Source organism: Apus apus, chromosome 2 (genome assembly GCF_020740795.1).
Source record: "Apus apus isolate bApuApu2 chromosome 2, bApuApu2.pri.cur, whole genome shotgun sequence".
Lineage (NCBI taxonomy): Eukaryota > Metazoa > Chordata > Aves > Apodiformes > Apodidae > Apus > Apus apus.
The window spans coordinates 2,924,643-2,938,199 of NC_067283.1; the positions used below are offsets into that span (position 1 = coordinate 2,924,643).

The 13,557-nt window shown below is 43.5% G+C and overlaps 1 protein-coding gene across 48 annotated transcripts in view; it reads left to right on the forward strand.

The window, feature by feature from the left end:
- Positions 1 to 13,557, forward strand: part of OBSCN (obscurin, cytoskeletal calmodulin and titin-interacting RhoGEF) — a 195,608-nt gene that overhangs the window by 94,358 nt on the left and 87,693 nt on the right. For 43 of the 48 annotated variants that reach the window (XM_051612294.1, XM_051612296.1, XM_051612305.1 and 40 more), the window contains 5 exons: positions 126 to 389; positions 1,842 to 2,105; positions 8,699 to 8,965; positions 10,136 to 10,408; positions 13,150 to 13,416. In XM_051612294.1, the coding sequence (XP_051468254.1) occupies positions 126 to 389; positions 1,842 to 2,105; positions 8,699 to 8,965; positions 10,136 to 10,408; positions 13,150 to 13,416 (1,335 nt within the window). Of the gene's footprint in view, positions 1 to 125; positions 390 to 1,841; positions 2,106 to 3,472; positions 3,740 to 4,114; positions 4,379 to 5,004; positions 5,272 to 6,263; positions 6,531 to 7,243; positions 7,511 to 8,698; positions 8,966 to 10,135; positions 10,409 to 13,149; positions 13,417 to 13,557 lie in introns of all 48 variants that reach the window. The other 5 variants (XM_051612317.1, XM_051612319.1, XM_051612320.1 and 2 more) reach the window with 3 other exon arrangements.

Sequence of the window (13,557 nt, forward strand, 5' to 3'; positions counted from 1 at the left end):
CTCAACCTCAATCACTGAAGTACCTGACTTGGCCAGATTTGAACTTCAGTTGAAAATTCATGATGCTGATGGCAAAAGCAGAGTTCCTAGTTTAAATGCACTATCTATTGACTTTCCATTCCCAGCCCTGCCAGTGCTTTTCAAGGAGGAACTGAAGAATGAAGAAGTCGAAGAAGGAGCATCTGCCTCTCTGCATTGTGAATTAACCAAACCAGCTCCAGTGCAGTGGAAAATAGGGTCCAAAGTGCTCAAAGCAAGTGACAAATATCAAATGAGGCAGACTGGCAGCACTGCAGAGCTGGTCATTCATGACCTAGAAGTAAAAGATGCTGGAGATTACACCTGTGTGTGTGGAGACCAGAAGACAACAGCAACTTTAACAGTTCATGGTAAAAAGGCCTGATTAAATTTATTAAATAGCTCTGTAGATAGAAATCAACAAGAAATTCAGCTGTTTCTGCCCCGGGTCAGTAACTTTGTTTTTCCCCCTTGCCCTTAATTCTATATGTAGCTCATTTCTCAATGAGAAAGACAAGCTTAGGGCAAATTTGGGGGTCATCTGTCCCCCTTTAAAAGGTGAAAATGAGATGTTTCTTTCTTTCCAAGTCATCTTCTTGGACATTTACATTTTCCAGCTCTTTCCCCCCTTTAGCCCCGTGATTCAACCAATCACATTTTCCTCCACAACACGTGTGGTCTGTCAGGCCCTCTGGTCTCCAAGCACTACCCAAAGGACAAGTGAGGCTTGGGGCAGCAGATGGAGGAGGAGATGTTGCTGTGCTGGGTGACCTGGCCACACTTGCTCCAGGGGGTACAAGAACCTTTAAGCAATTCAGACATGCAAATGATGTAAGAGTTTTCATTTCAGAGCTTGATACTCCTAACCTAGGTTTGAAAGATGCAGGAGTCTACACCTCTTTGTGTGGGGGTCGGGATTACCTTAACAGTTAAGTATTAAAAAAGAAACCCAAACCCACAGATTATCAGCAGTTGTTCTCTTCTTTATCATACCAGCTCCCAAAAACCAATCCAGAAATAAATCCTGTGTTACATTAATAACCTCTTTACCACATCTTCTGCTCTCCTCTCATCAGTGAGTAACAGTTTTAACAGAGTAGCATCCTTGGCTATGAGCAACTTGGTCAAAGAGACCCAGTCATGTCCCCTCCAGCTTTTCCAAAAACTTCTGATCCTCCCCTGAGGCTTTTCTGAGACACAGACTTTCTTTTCTGAGACATAGATTTTTCTGAAGCATTTGGGGAGTGCTGTTTGTATTCTGTACCCTTATACAGTAGTTGTACACAAGGCACATTTGTGGGTAAATGTTCATAATTAATTTTCATGAAGGTTATTTCCTGCAGGTTGCTCTGTCTTTGAGTTTTAATTTCCAAAATGGGAAATAGGCAAAACCTGAAACTTCAATTTAAAACTAGAAGTAAATTGGTGTTGAAATCTGACTGATTTCCTCTTGGCGGGTCTGTCAGTTTTTAGTAAAAACAGAGCAGAAGATAACAATACCCACCTTCACTAAATCATAGCTGTGTAGGTAAAATAGTACTGTATCCAGCAGTGTTAGTTGTGAGTGTTGTTGATCCACGATCAGGATCTTTACTCTTCTTCCACCACGAAAAATAAGAGACACCCAGGGGACAGGTCCCTTACGGTAACTGAAGCCACATCACACTTGAAGAAGGATGCTCAGAGTTTCTGAACTTGGCTAAGTATGTTTATGATAGGCTGGGAAAGAGAGGCATGAAGGGGAATAATCCCAAGGGTGAAAAAGGAATTAGGATTTTAATTCTGGTTTTCTGGTGACCATTTGTCCATGTTGCATCCCTCAGCTCTGCCACCGCTCTTTAAGGAGGAGCTAAAGAACAAGGAAGCAAAAGAAGGTGGAGAAGTCTCCCTGCACTGTGAGCTCTCCCAGGCTGCTCCAGTGGAGTGGTGGAAGGACCAGAGGATTCTCAAAGAGAGTGAGAAATACAAAATGAGACAGGAAGGGACCAAGGCAGAGCTGGTGATTCATGGAGTATCTGAGGAGGATGCAGGAGACTACACCTGTGTGTGTGGAGAGCACCAGACCATGGCTGTCTTAACAGTACAGGGTAAAAACCATCTGTTTCCTAACAGGAAAAGTCTGTCCTCTGCTATAAGCTGTTCATTTTTCCATGTCTGTTTGATCACACATATTAACTGAAGTTCCATTCACTTGAAAGCATTCCCTGCCTTTGATGACCTGCAGGCTGGGTATATTAGAAAATACCTCCCTGCCTTTTTCTGTGCTGTCCTTTGTCTTTTCCTTTCCTTAAGCACAAATCTGCTATCCTTTCATCTTTCCCTCTGGCATTCCTTTCCTAGCATATAAACCCTCTGTTCTTTTGTCTTTTCCTTCCTGCATTTATTCTCTAAAACACAAATGTGTTTATTCCTTGTTGTTCCTTTCTGGCATTCTCAATACCTACCATTTTACTGGAGTATAGAGTATAAAAAGCAATATCCAGAATGAGACTGTATTAGTTACAATTTCTTCTGTCCTGAGATATGTTTGCATTGGGTTTTGTGCCCATAACCTCTGTCCTAATTGATGGATTTGCACTGGGAGGCAGATTTTCTAAGCAGGAAAGAATAAATTCTTTCTGTGACCTCCTCCTGCTCTTATTTTGTTGCAAGAACCAGTTGCTGTGCAAACAAAAATGGTGCTTCAACTTAACACTGCTGGAGATGGGAAATGTGCCAAATCCCAGACACTAAACCTGGTTTCTAGCCTGGATGTTTTAACTTAGCTGCACTGCTATGGAGTGAGACACTAAATTTGAGATCTGAGGTGTCCAACCTTGTTAACCAGGAGGAATATCCCATAATACTACTTAGTTATTAGAGAGGCATACGTTAAGGTTACCAAATTTATTCCAAGGTCACAACTTGCAGTGGGTACTAGAATTGTGTTCAGTGAGGAAAATATGTTCTGAGACAAGAAGACAGGCTGGGAATCAGCATCTGGGGATTTCCTTTGAGGTCGAGAAGAATCTGTGAGGCCTGGCTGCATCTTTTCAAGGGTATCTCAAGGAAGAAGGAGAGGTGATGAGTAAGGAGCTGTGTCATCACTCAGAGCTCAACAGGGTAGCTCTGTCAGTAGGAAAAGAGAGCACAAAGACCTGAAGTTTGTGAAAGACTCCAACTCATATGTGAACTAAGGAGCTCAGAGTTTATATTCCTTATTGTCTCTACATGCAAACTTGCAGGAAGCAGGTGTAAATCTCTTGAGGACAGTGCAATTTTGCTAGTAGGAAGCCAGCATAAACCCAAAAGGATTAGGGTATATATTCCCACTAGGATGTTTTCATTTCTCTTACCTCTCTGCTTCTGATGCTCACCTTTCCATAACCTTCACAACTGTCCCCTGTCACTTCCTACTCTCACCCATCCCTGGAGATATCCTCAATTTATAATACTTTTTACCTGCATCCTTCAGCTGTGTCTCCATTTTTCCAAGAAGAAATGACCAGCAAGGAAGCTGTGGAAGGTGGAATGGCCACTTTGCACTGTGAGCTCAGCAAGGCATCTGCCAGTGTTCAGTGGAAGAAGGGACATCACGTCCTCACACCGGGCAACAAGTACAGCATGAGACAGGAAGGCTGTGCTGTGGAGCTGACAGTTCACCATTTAGACTCAAATGATGCTGGAGATTATACCTGTGTGTGTGGAGAGAAGAGCACCACAGCTACCCTAACAGTGCATGGTAAAGTAACCCATGGGACCAAGGTCCTCCAAACCCTAGACCTGCCCAAGTTTCCATTACTACAGTCTGTTCCCATTATTCCCTTTCTGTTTTCTTGCACTTTTGTGTTCCTTTGGACTTGTCTTATGTGCTTCCTTTTCTTGTTAGAACTGGGAAGAGTTGCCTGTTGGTTTTTTCCTCCTCAGCTGTGCTGCTTCTTCTCACTTTCCTTGCCCTGATGCAGAGTCCAGGGAAGATGAGGGAGATTTTTCCATTGTATTCCACAGACCTGGATCAGGGCTCAGCAGCACACCCTGCAGCCTCTCCCCCAGGACCTCATCTAGCTACTTTTTAAGGAATATTCACTCTCTCTATGGTAATTCTTTTACTCTTCAGCACTGCCTCCAGAATTCAAAAGACACCTGAAGGACCTCGAAGCTGTAGAAAACGAGACAGCTGCTCTACACTGTGAGCTGACTAAACCTGCTGTGGTGGAGTGGAAGAAAGGGCAGGAGGTGCTCAAAGCCAGCAGCAAATATAAAATGAGTCAAGATGGTGCTGTTGCAAAGCTGGTTATCCATGAGCTGGCTGTGGAGGACACTGGAGTTTACACCTGTGTTTGTGGAGATCAGCAGACAACTGCCACTTTGACAGTCAAGGGTAAAGGAAAAAAAAAAAGTTAAAAAATGTAAAAATAGTTTAGAAAGGGATAATGTCACAATATATTCTGAAAACACAAGTCCTGTGTTAGTGTCACTTATGGAGAAGACTTGGCTACATTCCTAAGGAAGGTGTGTGGAATATCATGGTCTATACAACCTAATAGAGTGACCAGGTAGAAAATGGGAATTGCAAAGCTGAACTAAGTGCATTTGGTCAGTATATTAGATTCAGGATAATTGTAATCTCTCCTGCAAGTGGCCTGCCTTAGGAGGGAAGCTGAGCTCTTACAACTCCCTGCTGACCCTCAGAATACCTCTTCAGTGATCAAGGCAACCTGTTGGCTAATTTTGTAGTAGGGAAAATGTTCTGCCATTTTTAGGTCATAGATTATTTTAAGCTTCTATATACTTCACAGAAAATGTGACTTCTTTAGATCAATTTCTTCTTGTTCTGCAGATATCCCTATTATTTCTTTAGGGAAATAAGCTCATACTTTGGATACAGAACATTGAGGTTTAGAGGCACCGGCAAAAAAAGCTCTTTCAGTGCTTTCATTTTCTTTCTGCTTTCTCTTTCCCAACCCCCAACTGCAGTGTGTTGCAAGTTATATTTCTATTTTATAGCCCTACCAGCACTTTTTAAACAAGAGCTGAAGAACACCGAGGCAGAAGAAGGTGGTACAGCAACACTGAGGTGTGAGCTTACCAAACCCAAGGCTCCAGTAGAGTGGAGGAAAGGAGACACTACTCTCTACCCTGGTTTGAAATATGAGATGAAGCAGCAGGGCTCCACTGCTGAATTGGTCATTTGTGACTTAGAACTGGATGATTCGGGGCAGTACACCTGTGACTCTGGACATCAGCAGACAACAGCTGTGGTCACTGTACATGGTAGGCAGAATATTGACCCTTGGCTCAGTAGAGATGAAGGGAGAGGAGCATCTCTCAGTGTTCCCTACAGCCATTTCTTTGTTTTGCTGCTGGTCCACACCAGCAAACATATCCTACTTAAGCTTGGCACGTGGTTGAGTTAGGGAGGTTCTGCTTGCAGTATCTGGAGTGATTCAATAGCATCATAGCAATTAAATGTTGCCATGATGTCAAAATATGATAAACCCTCCTGTTCTATGAGTGCAAGGAGTGCATGTGGGAATGGATAACAGAAAATAAGCCAGGCAGGCTGGTAGTTATTTTGACTTGTTGATTGTTTCAGTAGGGATAAGGAATGTCTAATTGGGGGTAATGCCTGATTGGATGATAAAAGATGCAACAATTGGGGGATAAAGGAATTCTATAACATGTGAAGGTTCTGCATTGTTACTTGAAACTTTGAGCCTCAGGTGTGAACACTGAGTTCATCCCTGCCTCTTCTACCATCCTGAGCAAGATCTTGCCAAGAATGTGGATTTCCTCTCCCATTTATCACTTTATGGTCACCTCATACTCTATTGGGCCATCATGTTTTCAATTCTAACTTGATCTTTCATACGTTGATAGAAGCTTTATTTGAGGGGAAAATATTATTTGCTTAATACTGCAAACTCACAGACCTCTTATTAAGGCACAAGGGTCCATGTTCCAATGTGTCCCAGTGGTTGGTGACTAAAGCTTCACTATCTGGCATCAGCATATTTCTGTAGGAAAGTCTGACTCCTTCAGACCACAAACCAGGCCATTCTGAGGACCACTCTCTAAGACCAGCTCTCACCATCTGTCCTCAGCTCTAGGTTCATGTAACAGCTCAAGAACTGTGCTACCAAGACAGAGTTGCAGGCCAAGGATCGTGGCCTCATTAGAATAGGCCATTTCTGAAGAACGGTGATAGGAATGTGTCCTTTCTGGACTAAAACACTCTGAAAACATTTCCTTCTCAAATTTTACAGCACTACCTGTCACATTTAAGCAACCCCTTCAAAATAAGGAATCAGAGGAAGGAGGTACAGCTACATTCTGTTGTGAGCTGTCGAAACCCAATGCTGCAGTGGAATGGAGGAGAGGAGGAGTGGGGCTGCAGCCCAGCCAGAAGTATGAAATGAGGCAGAGGGAAGGCTGGGTAGAGCTTTTAATACATAATCTCAAGTTAGAAGATACAGGAGAATACAGCTGTGATACAGGGGATCAGGAAACCAAGGCATCTTTAACTGTGAAAGGTAGGTGGTGTGAGGTGACTCCTAAAGGAATTTATTCCATCCAACATGCAGATAAACAGTTTGAATATGAACATCTTGAAGTAAATTATTTTTTTCCCCTATAAATGTTTTCCTTTTTATCTGATCTACAAGGATACTTATATTTTATTTTTTTTTAAATGAGAATGGAAGAAAAGGGTACTTTGTCCTTCCAGTGTTGCATTTGAGTCTTTGGTTCTAAGAAGAAATACTTTCTAGGTTTATGGCAGGAGTGAAATTTTTAAAAAGAGCAATACTTTAGCATAACATCTGGACACCTCACATGATATGTGGCTTAAATATTTTTTTTTTTTTTTAAATTCTTCCAAATTCTGGAAGAACACTGATAATGGTCTTTGTGATCCATCAAGGCTGTCCATGGAGTTTTCAACTTCTTTACTCTTGACATCTTTGTTAGATCAGCCAAAGGAAAAATTCATTTAAAGGATCCAACCCTGAGAAGGACCCAAGTCAAGAAACAAAGGAAATAAATGTTGTGGGTGCTGATGGCTGCTTCTGATGCAGCAAGATCTCCTAGTAGCTCCAGGCAAACTGGAAGAGATGGATCCTGCCTAGGAACACAGCACTTGCAAAGCACAGTGTCTTGTTCCCTGAACTGCCAGTCTAACTGTGTTAACCAATACTTGACTCAAGCTTCAATAAAAGCTCCTTTTGTTTCTTTCCCCCCCCTTTAGCTCTGCCAGTTCTTTTCAAAAAGGAGCTGAAGGACAAGGAGGCAGAAGAAGGAGCAGCAGTGAAGTTCCAGTGTGAGCTGACAAAGGATAATGCAGCAGTGGAGTGGAGAAAAGGCACCATGGAGCTCTTCCCTTGTGCCAAATATGAGATCAAATTAAGTGGTCACAGAGCTGAACTCGTGATTCATAATGTAGAACCAGAAGATGCCTCTGACTATACTTGTGACACAGGAGACCAGCAGAGCACAGCAGTCCTCAGAGTGAATGGTTAGCATTGCTTTGGAACGGAACAGAGGAGAGAAGGGATTTCTGAAATTGTGTGCATGATAGTGTTTATTCATTGGTGAATAAGGCCTCCCAAAATTTAGGATAAAGAGGAAAGCAGGTGCCCAGTCATGAATGAGAATACAGAAAGATGGATCTGGTGGGACAGGATTTGTAGAATGGTTACTTAAGACTGGAAAGTACAATGGTAGATCTAACAGATCTTTAGTTTTTGCATTTTGCATTCATTGCCAGATCAGTTGAATCAATTACTAACAATGAGTCATTTACAAAGTAATTTAAAATATCTGCTATATTCAAACTTTATAATGCTCTCCCAGGAAGATCCTGAGAACACTGTGTTTAGACAAACCAGAAATTGCACCTGTGGTTAATAACCATCTGTGACATGTTTGTGGTCACCCCAAACTGCTGAGTGGAACTTGTGGCTTTGATCTAAACCACAGCCTTTCACACCACATCCTCTTGCAACAAACTTGACCCGCAAAGCAGCCACTGGGTCAATTATGAGTGAAATGGCCCTGTGCTCCTTTACATGTGTCATCATAGGGTTTAGAGAGAAGAACCACAAGCACTGAGATTTCTGTTTTCACAACTGCTCACACACACACACAGGATGGATAGTTCCTTCTTGTTTTCATCAGGCTGTTCTCTGAGCTGTTCCAGGCCTTGTGTGGATAAATTTAGTCCATTTGTGTGGGCATCATCTGGAAGAACTTACCACTGATGGTCTTGAAATGACAGCAGAGAAAGTGGAGATGTGGTTAAAGCCTTGCATTATTTACAGTGTTGGAAGTCCTGAGTATTTCTATTAAAATGAATGGATTTACACTAGTTTTAATCAGAAAGCATCAGGTCCTGCTTAGCCAAAAGCTTTATGCATGCTGCAGTTTCCAATATCAAGAGTAGATGTATAAAAGGCTTTATGTGGATGCCCTTGACTTTAGGAGAAACAAACATGTTTGGGGAACTTTCTGATCCTCTCCTGTGTCAGGATATACAGAATATCAGTCTGTTTATAGAGAAAAAAAGGGTTGTTATTATCATATAACCACTTAATGCAAATTTCTTCTGCAGCATCAGACCCTGGGGTGCCTTGTGCTGAGTTGTCCAGACCTGGCATTCAAGCTCAATGAAAGGTGCCTTAATGAAGTGTTTTTCACTTTGCAGCCACCAAACCCCGGCTGAAGCAGCAGCTGAAGAATGAAGAGGTGGAAGTGGGAGGAACAGCCAGGCTGCGCTGCGAGGTTTCCATTAGCAAAGCAGAAGTGGAGTGGAGGAAAGATGGAGCCATCCTTCACTCCAGCTCCAAGTATGAAATGAGGCAGGACGGCACCTTCCGCGAGCTGTGGGTTCATCGCTTGGAGCCTGGTGATGCTGGAGAATATTCCTGCAAGGCTGGGGATGAGACAAGCTCTGCAAAACTGACCGTGACAGGCAAGACCCGTTTACTGGGGCAAGGGGATTTTCACTTTAGGGTGCTAAGATTTATTATTATGGTTGTGATAATTTGTTAAACTCTTGTGATGAACGCAGAGCACAAAAAATTCTTACGGTCTATGAATACATCGAAGCAAAGTTTCACTTGGTGGACAGGAAAGGATAAGGCAGTTGTAATTTCTGACTCATGGCTTGAAATATTTGCCTGACATCTTATGCATGTGAAGGAACAGATGGTCCATCCCCAGCTTCCAGTCCCATGGCAGCTGCATCTGGCCTCAGTGTTGTTACAGACAGAGCTTGTGTTCAGGTTGGACCTCTGGTGTGGAACATCCACTGCCAGCATCTCTACAGGCCACTTCATTTTACAGCTACTCAGCACATGAAGCCCAGCTGCACCAGCTTTCATGCAGATGGTGACCTTAGTGGTATGAATACACACAATGCTTGCTCAGGTGAAGGCTGAGCTGCTTTTCCTGTGGTATTCCCCAGCAGATCTGGGGTGTGTACAGCGTCTCCCTTTTGCAGGCTGTCTGTACAACCCTTGCACAGACCTGCAGGTCCCCATCTGCTCTAGAAACAGGACTCCAGCAAACTGAAGTGCAGATAGCCCATGCTTAGGATAATCCAGTGAGTCTTGCTGAGAAAACGGAGCCAACCAGATCCCCAGCCAGTTTGGAGCACCAACACAGGGTGTATGCAATTCTGTTTGCAAGAAGACAGTAGAGGGGATCAGGTTTAAATGTTGTTCTGAGAAGATATCTGAGTGCAAATGTGACAAAATCCTGATATTTTTGCATCTGGTGTTCATGCCTTATTCACCCAGTTAAAGTATCAAACATTCACTTACAAATCAAAGTACAGTGTGTCTCTGAGAAAGTACAAGTAATAAAACCACTAACTGAAACATATTGGCCATGGTACCAAGTATGCTGGATGTAGGGAAGCAGCAGAGTTTGAAACACATGATGTGAGAGGCTGTGCTATCTCCATCCTTGGAGATACCCAAAGCTCAGCTGAGCAACCTGCTGTGAGCTGGTCCTCCTTTGAGCTGTGGTCAGACCAGCTGGCCTACAGAAATCCACTCCAGTCTGTATTATGTGCTGATTTTCTGATCTGATCCTTGTTTTCCCTTTCATGGCTTGACTACTGATGGGCTGTTTGCAGAGCCTGACGTGACCATCGTGAGTGGCCTCAAGGACATGGTGGTGTTTGAAGGGGACGATGTCACATTTCAGTGCCAGGTTTCTCACGAGAACGCAAGGGATGTCGAGTGGAAGCTACAGGATGTTGCTCTGCAAAACAATGAAATGAATGAGATCTCAGTGGAGAAAGGGAAGATTCACACCCTGACATTAAGGAAGGTGACTGAGCAGGACATCGGCACCATCACTTTCCGAGTGGGACCCTACACCTCGAAGGCAGAGCTCACAGTAAAAGGTAAGGGTTCTCTGTGACGTGGGAAAGGGACAGGATTGGTGAGAACAGGTGACATTTTGCTTATGCTAAGAGTGAATTCAAGGCCACCATTCACCCTTTGGGAGCTCATGATAGTAGGGTGCTTGTGCTTCAGATCATACCTGTTGTGCTGGTGTGGTCTCATAGACCACATCCCCATGGATGGACAGTGGATATGTCACCAGGGTTCTGAAGTGGATTAGTTTCTAGAGAAACTCTAGAGGCTCTAGTAGGTGGACTGATAGATCTGTAATTTTCATTGCTTCTTCTTTCCATGTTCTTTTTTTTATTTTTCTCCTTTGGAGTCTTTCTCTAAACACTGTTTTGAAGGAATTCTTAGCCACACATAGAATAATTTTAGCTGTAAAGCACCTTTAAGGTCATCAAAGCCAACTGTTAATCCAGCACTCTCCCAAGTCCACCACTAAACTGTGTCCCTCAGTACCCAATCTACAGGTCTTTCACATACCTCAAGGGATTGTGACTCAGCCACTTCCCCAGGCAGTCTGTTCCAGTGCTTGACAACCCTTTCAGTAAATATTTTTTTTCCTGTTATCCAATCTAAACCTCCCCTGGCACAACTTGAGGCCATTTCCTCTTGTTCTATCACATGTTACCTGGGAGAAGAGACCAACCTCCCTTGCTCCAGCCTCCTTTCAGGGAGTTATAGAGAGCAAGAAGGTGTCTTGAGCAATGAACATGGAAGGACCCAAGTGCAGTAATGACTTCCACAACCCTGAACCCAAGGGCCTCTTTCTGGACATGCAGAAAAAAACAAGTCTGGAACTAAAATTAGTCTGAGGACATTTTGATTCTTAACCACCCTAGTCCATTGAGCTATTGTCCCTCCTGGGCAAATGGTTGTTAAGATTCAACTCAACTCCAGATGAAGAACAAAGCACCTTCATATTTCTAGTGCCCAGAGGCTTAAAAATAGGTGCAATGTGCCAATGTCTGTTTTTAAAAAATCCACTCAGGAACAAATACAGTGCTCACGTGGCTTCTTCAGTGATACAAGATCTGTTAAAATAAAGAGGAACCAGGAGATTCTTGTGAAATATCTTTTGAAATAACCCTTGAGGGCCCTCCCATGAAGGTCATGGACCTGCCTGCTGTCACACTGACTTCAGCATCCTGTGATATCAGAATATGTGTACTGTAAGCAGATCCTCTGATGGAGGCTGTCTGTTTCTGTCTCTGTGTGTGGTCACAGACAGTCCAGTAATTTATTTTAAAAAGTCAGAAGCCAGGAAACTGAGGAAGGCTTTTTGGTCACCCTTCATGCCAAGGTTTTCAAACACAATATACCAGTGAGGTGGAAAACGTGTCAGTCTTCCTCCAAGCCAGCAACAACTATAAGATGCAGCAGAGGTGCTCAGCTGTGGAGCTACTCATCCACCATCTGCAGCTGAAGGATGCTGGAGACTCTGTGACTATGGAAATGATCAAACTATGGCATCCTTGGTAATGAAAGTTGAGAAAAAGCTTTCACTTCACCTTTTAGGGAGCTCTAGGTTAGTTTAGATGTTCTGTAGGTAAGATCTAGGGTCATTGAGGCAGAGAGTCTTGTTCTTTTTTGTGATGAGGATTTCTTTCTCAATAGTGATGAGGACTGATGGAGAGTAGATCTTCAGAAAGCTTGTCTGTTGAGACATTATTCCTGTCACCTACTTATTCCTTTGCTGGCTCCTGTGAGCCTTGGGGTAGCAGGACTTAGCTGCACAAATGAAAAGTCTTCACTGCAAATGCAGCCATACAAAAGCCTTGAGCTCAGCCATTGCTGAGCTGTCCCACAGAATCCACCATCCATTCCTGCATCACCCACAAGCTCTTTCAGATCAAACTCCTCTCATATGTATCTGCCACCTGCTTCCTGTAAATTCACCATGATTTCTAGAAACTCATCTCCTTCCCTTGTAAATACCAATTCAGCTATAACTGTGGAGCCACCAAGGTTATTCTAGGGAACTGGACTTGAGGAACTTCTGCGGCACAGCTGAGGGAACTGGGGTTGTTCCGCCTGAAGAAAAGGAGGCTGAAAGGAAACCTTCTCACTCTCCACAACTACCTGAAAGGAGGTTGGAGCAAGTTGGAAATCTGTCCTTTGTCCCTAGTAGCAAGGAGCAGGAAGAGAGGAAATGGGCTCAAGTTGCACCAGGGGAGGTCTAGGTTAGACAGTAGAAGAAACTTCTTCACTGAAAGGGTAATTAAGGAAGAGAAGAGGCTGCCCAGGGAGGTGCTGAATCACCATCACTGAAGGTGCTTAAAAGACCTATAGATGTGGTGCTTTCAGTGTAGATCCATCCAGAGTTCATCTCTCTTCTGGGCCTATTTTCAAATGAGGAGCATTGTATAATGGTGTTCCTCCATGGACCTTCCCAATATTAGGTGTAAGCTTTTGCATTTGGTACCCATTTGGAGATACATGCACTTAGATGGTTAAGAGTCCATATCTATGACCACTCCTGTGTAGGAGGAATATATTCTCGGATTGCTTGGTGTGTGCAGTGCCCAGTGACTCTTCAATGCAGAGTGCTTAGTGCTCCTGGAAATCCAGCACTTTCTGTTATTCCTTCTTTGAGTTTGAAAGTAATTTTGAAATTGAGTTTGAACCAAATTTGGAATGGCACCACAGTTTTATGAAACACAGGACTCAGTGACATGGTCAGCAATGAATCATTTGTTTATTTATTCATTTTTCCCTCTGATTTATCTTGGTTTAGCTTTGACAGCAAGTTTCACACAACCACTCCAGAACCAGCAAGCCGAAGAAGGAGGCACCATCACTTTGAGCTGTGAAGTCTCAAAATCCAACACCTCTGTGCAGTGGAAGAAGGCTGGGACAGTGCTGAGACCAAGTGGCAAATACAAGATGAGTCAAGTGGGATCAGTGGCTGAGCTGACGATTCACAACCTGAGTGGAGCTGATGCTGGGGAGTACACGTGTGAGACAGGGGACCAGAAAACCACTGCGACTGTGCTGGTGAAAGGTGGGGCTTTGCATTGGGGTGGGTTGAACAGAGCTTGGTACCTTGGCAGGGACACAGGATTGAGTAATTTGACAGGTAGACATTGTCCTGTGCCCAAACTGAATCATGGGGATCTTGGAGTCAGGAGTGATTTCAGAGGGC